The sequence below is a fragment of the Alexandromys fortis genome, unplaced genomic scaffold (assembly GCF_014885135.2).
Source record: "Alexandromys fortis isolate MF-2015 unplaced genomic scaffold, M_Fortis_MF-2015_v1.1 scaffold_63, whole genome shotgun sequence".
NCBI classification, from domain to species: Eukaryota; Metazoa; Chordata; class Mammalia; order Rodentia; family Cricetidae; genus Alexandromys; species Alexandromys fortis.
Window position 1 is genome coordinate 3,994,771 of NW_026067953.1, and position 7,534 is coordinate 4,002,304.

The 7,534-nt window shown below is 42.8% G+C and overlaps 1 protein-coding gene across 3 annotated transcripts in view; it reads right to left on the reverse strand.

Moving 5' to 3' along the window:
- The window catches only part of Galc (galactosylceramidase), a 45,855-nt gene that overhangs the window by 35,794 nt on the left and 2,527 nt on the right, over nt 1-7,534 (reverse strand). Inside the window, exons 1-3 of one of the 3 annotated variants that reach the window (XM_050151377.1) lie at nt 5,655-6,860; nt 3,113-3,181; nt 2,665-2,728 (exon numbers count right to left, since the gene is read on the reverse strand). In XM_050151377.1, coding sequence (XP_050007334.1) covers nt 2,665-2,728; nt 3,113-3,181; nt 5,655-5,693 — 172 coding nt within the window. In that variant the 5' untranslated portion in view covers nt 5,694-6,860. Of the gene's footprint in view, nt 1-993; nt 1,018-2,664; nt 2,729-3,112; nt 3,182-5,654; nt 6,861-7,534 lie in introns of those variants that run through there. The other 2 variants (XM_050151376.1, XM_050151378.1) reach the window with 2 other exon arrangements.

A 7,534-nucleotide genomic window follows, 5' to 3' on the forward strand; every position in this document is an offset into this window, starting at 1 on the left:
TACACACTCTACTCACACAATTATACACACACAAAAACAAACAATTTTTAAAGTGGTACTTTCCTTGTATTCTAGTTGTGAAGTTGTGAAGATAAAAATTTTATAAGAAGGTGGCTGTGCAAAGCATATCATTTCCTATTTTTTATTATCTTAAACACTGTAAGGTCCTTAAATAATAAAACCACAATGTTACATAAAAAACAGTATTGAGAGAGAAGCTATCACATCTTATTCTTACAAATTCCCAGGACTGCGTTCTGCTGAGCTTTTGATCTCTCTGAGGTTTTCAAGCTCCCGAGTCCAACTTCAAGTCCATATCATCTCTCATACTCTCAACTTTGGATATGAATCCCTGTACTCCTGAGCCCCAATTCTTATATTCCACCGCGTAACATGTCATCAGACTACTAGCCTTATGGAAAAGTGAATACCACAATATCAAAGTCCCCTGCCAGCACTCACAATTGGCAGAGGAAAACCGAGGTCAGAGATCATTCTCTGACATCCAAGTCCTCACGTGCTCTCATGCACCACAAACCCCACTTGTTGCTCAATGGAGCCATCTATGAATGACACTTCTGAATCATTTCAGCTTTAATGTCAACATGAGAATGTGCGTATGTGTCGTTATCTCTAATTTAGCTTCAGCAAATGCACCCGATCAACATCAGCACCTTATCTGCATCGGCACCCTGTCTGCATCAGCACCCTGTCTGCACCGGCACCCTGTCTGCCCTGGCACCCTGTCTGCACCGGCACCCTGTGTGCACTGGCACCCTGTCTGCGTCAGCACCCTGTCTACATCAGCACCTTATCTGCATCGGCACCTTGTCTGCACCGGCACCCTGTCTGCATGGGCACCCTGTCTGCACCGGCACCCTGTCTAATCTTTGAACAAGACACTATTTGAGAAAAACCTCTGTTCTGCAGGACCTTTTTCTTTCCACATAAATTCTACACGAATACCGAAAGCAGGCCCAGCAGCTGACCTACCTCCCTCTCATTTTCTCCATCTCTGACTTCATTTTGCCTCTCTTTTTCCCTCCGGAGTTCTAATTACTCTGTCCTGCAGTTATCTTGGAGTCTAAGAACAGTTCTGATCCACAAACACACATTTATCTCATCAGACTAAGACTGCCTCCCAAAACAACAGCAAGCCTCCCACAGTAGGTAAGAAGGGAAATCAAGCTGCCCTCTCAAGGGAGGAAGACTTCTCAGGACCTTTGCAGGACCAGCCCTGAGATAATGAATGATCAGGCTGCACAGCCTGACCAAGGTTACCTGCTCTGCCAACCATGCAGAACTCTAGCTAGCCAAACCACAGACACAGGCCTTTGTTCCCCATTTCAATACGGCCTCAAAATCCTTGTCAGCCCCTCACAACAAGCCGTGGTTCACTAGACCTTTCTCTGATCTTCCAGAGTGGTCTGGATGGTAAGAGTGCCCTTCCTGTCCATCACCAATGCTGTGTCCCTGATAAGTGGTCAAACCAAGTTTGTCACACTAGAAGCCAAGGCTTTTGTCCTGAAACTCCAATAGATGTACCTGTTAGAAAGTGACTTCCAGCAAGCTAGAGACATGCCTCAGCTGTAAAGGCTGCTCTTCCAGAGAATGTGGGCTAGGCTCCCAGCACCCACATGAAGGCTCACAACCATCTGATACTCCAGTCCCAGGGAATCCAACTCCCTCGCCTGGCCCCTGCAGGCACCAGGTATGCACACAGTATACATATATCAACACAAACATAACCCTTGTACACATAAAATCAAAATACATCTTTTTTTAAAAAAAATTACTTTGAAATCTCTAGCAGGAAGACAAATATATACAAGATATTCTCAAGTTAATATTAATGGGCTTAGCCTATAATTATTAAGTTAAATACTGAACAGAAATACTTTAAAATTTGATTATGAGGCGCCGGGCAATGGTGGCGCGCATGCCTTTAATCCCAGCACTCGGGAGGCAGAGGCAGGAGGATCTCTGTGAGTTCGAGACCAGCCTGGTCTACAGAGCTAGTTCCAGGACAGACTCCAAAGCCACAGAGAAACCCTGTCTCGAAAAAAAAAAAAAAAGGAAATTTGATTATGAGGGTTGAAGATTTAATTATTTAATATATGTTGTTTTTAAAAAAGAAAGCTCTGTGTTTCTAAAATACAAGTTGTATTTTACAATACATTTTTAGAGTTTATAACATCTTAATGTCCTATACATAATTAAATTTTTCTTATAACTTTTTCATAAACTTCCAATTGAGCAATTTAGAGTATTAATACTATCTTGAAAATTTTACATTTGACATAATTTTTAAAAACAAAAATAAGAAATATCAGATCAGCAAAATGGCTCAGCAGGTAAAGGTGCATATCACACAGCCTGACAACTTCAGCTAGAGTCCCAGGACCCACACAGTGGGAGGAAAGAACTGACTCCTTCAAGTCGTCCTCCTACCTCCACATGCACACAGCCATAAACATGTATAGGCACACACACGCATACACACGCATACACACGCATGCACAAGTATCCCGAAAATGAGAAGGGAGACGAGTTAAGCACAGTCTGTGGAGGACCAGTCACCTCATAGGAGCTGACCCTCCTTATGCCCTGCATGTTTACATATAGGTTAAAATTGGGGAAATCCTGTTTCCCAGATCTTCCTACCTGTCGTTTGCCCATCACCACCGATTTCCACTTTTAAAATATGCAAAGAGGCACCAAAGTTTGGCTGTGGGGAAAAATATCAGTATTATCACCATGCTCCATCATGTAAAGCCTCAACACAGTCATCCACAGAGGCCTTTGGCTGCACAGATGAAAAGCGCAGAACCGCAAAAAGCAGCTTATTCCAAGCGGAATATGCCACTGTCTACAAAAACTACCAGGAAGAGCCCGGTGGTGGTGGCGCATGCCTTTAATCCCAGCACTCGGGAGGCAGAGGCAGGCGGATCTCTGTGAGTTCGAGGCCAGCCTGGTCTACAAGAGCTAGTTCCAGGACAGGCACCAAAGCTACAGAGAAACCCTGTCTAAAAAAAAAAAAAAAAACAGGAAGCTGATAAAGCCATACACTTTCAAAACATCATAAGCCCAGTAGATAATTGATTTTCCTTACCTTAAAGAGATAATCCAGTATTTCAGAACGAAAGGGCTCTGGGTAATTTACTAGAAGCCTAGAGGTTGCCTGAAAAAATAAAAGTTTTCAAAAATATGAAAACAAATATAATTATCAATACCTGTCTACAGTGTTCACACGCAGCCCATCCCACCCCTGGCCCCACATGTCCCTACTGGACCACTTCTTGGGCAAATGGAGCTGGGGAGAGTCATTTCCCTGCACTGTTTGGTCTGTTTGGTCGGGTGCCCAATCCCTGGTGCACAAGCCTATTGTTTTTCTAAGAGCTAACAGGTTTTCTTATGCTGGTACAAGAGCTGATGAGAGATAAACTTATAAAGGCTACTAAAGCATTGTTGATGGTTAACAATGTCAACTTGACAGGATCTAGAACCACACACTTCTGGGCCTGTCTGAGAGGGAGTTTCTAGACTCAGTTAAGTGAGGTGGGAAGGGCCATCCTCAATGTGAGTAGAACCATTTCATGGCCTGGGGCCTCAAACTGTCCAAAGAGAAGCACAGACCAGCATATCTATATCTCTCTTCTTCTTTCACTATGTCTAGTTGCAAATGCAATGGATGCAGCCTCATCCTCCTTCCCAACCAGGATAGACCAAGCCCTCAAACTAAATAAATCACCTCAAACAAAATAAATCACCGCTCCCTTGAATTCACTTGGGGTATTCTGTCTTTGCAACATGAAAAATAACTAATGTAAACATGATTTCAATTTTGTCTTGAAACTGGAATAATCTATCTTCAACTACTTATCTGGGGGCTAGGAATTTTGGGGCCTTATTCCTCACACCAGATTGCCCTGTCCAGCCTTAACAGGAGCCGAGTGCCTTTACTGCAACTTGATACGCCATGTTTGGTTGATAGCCATGGGAGGCCCTCACTTTTCTGAACAGAAATGGAGGAGGACTGCGTGGGGGTGGGGGAGAAGGGGAGGTAGGAGGAGGGGCTGGAAGGAGAGGAGATGAGGGAGGGCAAACACTGTTGGGATGTAAAATAAACAAAAATATCTGGGGGCAAGGATAAATGAGATGAATCTCGGACAATTTTACGCATTAATATCTTACAGCCACCAGAGTAATGCTGAGAAGAAACAGCACTCCCCTGATCTTCATAAATCCCATCTGCTACCACCATGATCAGCTACACAGCAATCCCCAAGGCAGGGCCGTAGCAACAAAACTGCATACAAGATTGTTAACAGAAAGAATGGAAAAACATATGTAGAAAGTACAGGCACTATTAAAAACCAATAGTGAACCAAAACCCTGTCCTTTTGGAAGGTCAGATCAAGGTGTAGGCAAGGCATAGATATGAGGTAGCCAGGAAAAAACTAAAGCTGTGTCTTCATGGTTGTGCCTCTCATTGGGCAGCAGGAAGACGTGACAGAACCAAGGACCTGAAGGCTGTGTCCCCTGATGGTCAAATGCCCCGTTTGTGATTGATTGCAAGCATCATTGAAGCTGAAGTTAGGGTCTTTCTACCTTATTAAACAGGAGGGCAGTTGTGATGCATGTCTTTAATCCCCGCACTCAAGAGGCAGAGGCAGGCTGATTTCTGAGTTCAAGGCCAGTGTTGTCTACAGTGAGAGCTAGGACACCCAGGACTGCGTGGAGAAACCCTGTCAAACAAAACAAAACTAGGGTACCAGGAGGACACTTTCCAAACTGCCTGCCACATATGCACACTAGTGAACTAATGAGGGTTACATCCTCAAAAGACCCTAACTTCATTACGGTTTTGACCCCTCCATATTCCTCCCCCCACACACACACACACTCAAATATTTTTCAAGATGATTATGGAATCATCTGGTCCTCCATGATTTAGGAGAGGAAAAGTAGACCATATCCATGAATATGGCATCAACCTCATAGTCATAAAAATTCTTTAAAATCCATAACCCACTGGACTGCTTTTCCCCTGCCTTTGAGACAATCTACTGCAATATCGATCTCCTTGTAGTGTTTGTTTTGTTGCTAAGTGTTGCGTAAAGAGTATGTCAGCCTGAATTCTCTCCTTCAGGAACACAGAACTAAGGAAAGGCTTTTGCCTGGTGACATAAGCAAGGTAAACAGGGGTAGGTTTTTTTCAGCATAAAACTGGCAATCAACTGACAATTTGCCGAGAATATGAGCTTGGTTTTTTACGGGGATCCATCCCCTCTAAGCGTTCTCATAGAGAACATTCTTCTTGGTGCCCAGTCTACTTAGAATCTTCCTACCCTGTCCCTCTGAGTCACAAACCGTGTCATGGAGCACAACAGATCCAAACCAAACAGCATTCTTGCCCAATCTGTTTCTTCTACATGTTCTACCTTCCCAAACAGCAAAATCTGTCTAAGCCATAAGCCTGAGGTCGTGCTCTCAACAAGGTCATCCTCAGTCAGCAAGAAGTCCTCAATGCTCTCAAATCCATCCCCTACTCTTCAACCCCACTAGTTTAACCTCCTCACTAGATTAAGGAAAACAGCGTAGGGGCTTATCATTCACCCCCTCCCCCCCGTCCAATTCTCCACACCACTTACCAGTTCAATATTCTCCAAACAAAAGTGCAATCCTGCCATTATTCTGAAGTTTCTTGTTCTCTGATAGCTTTCAAAATAAAATTCCAACTGTTTAGTTTATACCACAGTCCTTTAATAACTCGGACCCAGTTCTGCCAGCTTGCCTATCACTCTTGCAAGTTTAATTCAGACCTATCAAACTGTTTTTTGTTTCTTGCCAGCCTGGGATGTATATTGAATCTTTATTTTCTAGTCAACTCCAATTCAATAGTTAGCTGTCATCTCCAAGTCCACTTCTTCAGGGAAAGCTTCCTTCTGTCACTCCCAATTAATCCAAGTTCTTGGGCAACACTGGTACCAGATCCATGTCTCTAGCAGAACTAATCCTGCAGCCTAATCCCTGGTATTGTTCTCATCGGTTCCTTGTATGCTGTGTCTTCCTCAAGCTCTTGCCCTTATTCCTCGTTATTCAAAAGCAACTATTTAGTATCTTCTATGGGTCTGTTGCACTGGTGCAAGGAACAAGGGTAGGAGGCTTTGAACTAAATGTAGCACGCATCCTGATTTTCTCACAAGACAATGAGCAAGTAATAAAGCCGGGTACTCATTTGGGTGTTGTAACTTTAAGGTGCCCATTAAAAACACAGCAAGAGCTCAAGCACACAGTAAACCCCAGATAAATGGTAGGTTACACACACACAAACACACACACACACACACACACACACACTAAAAAAAATACATTGCTCTAAAAACCTTTACAGCCTAGCAGAGGTTCAAATGTCAAAAAAAAAAAGCATTCATCATGTCTACATGCCAACATATGCTGTCATAAGTAATTCTTCCTATTCTGCATTATACAATTAGAAATGCAGTTTGTGGCCTGTCTCCTTTTAACACAGAAAGGACCGGGTTTAGAAAAACAATGCTATAGTCACACTATCGTCAGTGTAAATATTAGGCAAAGGCAAGAGACCTAAATGTTGAAACCCATCATTAAACAATGAATTTTCAAATGACTAAGCAAGGTGCCTAAATAAGGCCTGAAGCTATTGGCGATACTAGGAAATAGCACTGGGGTACACTTGTTCATTACAAGACTTCAAAGCAACTTCCTCCTCCCTAACCCCTAAAGTATTACAGTAATCACAATTGGCTAATCACACTGATCCTCACAATGGAATAGTAAGGCAGTTAGTTATCTTTGTTCCCTCAGGAAAAAAAAACAAAACTATGAAGTAAGGTCAACGTCCTTACCAGAATGACTCCAACAACCTGCCAAGCCCACATTTCAACTTTCCCTAACAAATGTAAGGGTGAAGTGAGAGCTATCTAAATGCTGCTACAAATTATGCTAGGTAGCAAGAGTTACACACACACACACACACACACACACACACACACATGCGATGGACCATCTCAGCCAAAACCCTGGGACCGATGGGACTGGGTCTCAGGAATACTTGGGTAAGGAGTTGGCCAATGGCAGACACAAGACTCAAAGCTCAAAGGAATTGCATCTGAATGCGTCTTTACTAGGCATGAGGCATTAGACAGAAAAGATTGTTTAACACCATGTATTGTTTTTGCATGTGGTACAGATTATTCTTAGAATCATTATATCAGATACGATACATGAGAATAGAATTTCATCAGACAGATGTCTCCAGCGTGAGTCTACGGTTAATCGTGCTAGACATGGCTTGGCATTAGTTTTGATATAAATCTTTATCTAGGCTATGAGTTCGTGGCATTTTGAGCTAAGGGCAAGCAACTGTGGTTAACAGTCACCCAGTCTCCCATCTTTTTATATTTCTGCAATCTATTCAGAAGAACGTCTTCTTTCCTTCTCCTTCTCCATATTTCTTTCTTTTTTTTTTTTTTTTTTTTTTTTTTTTGGT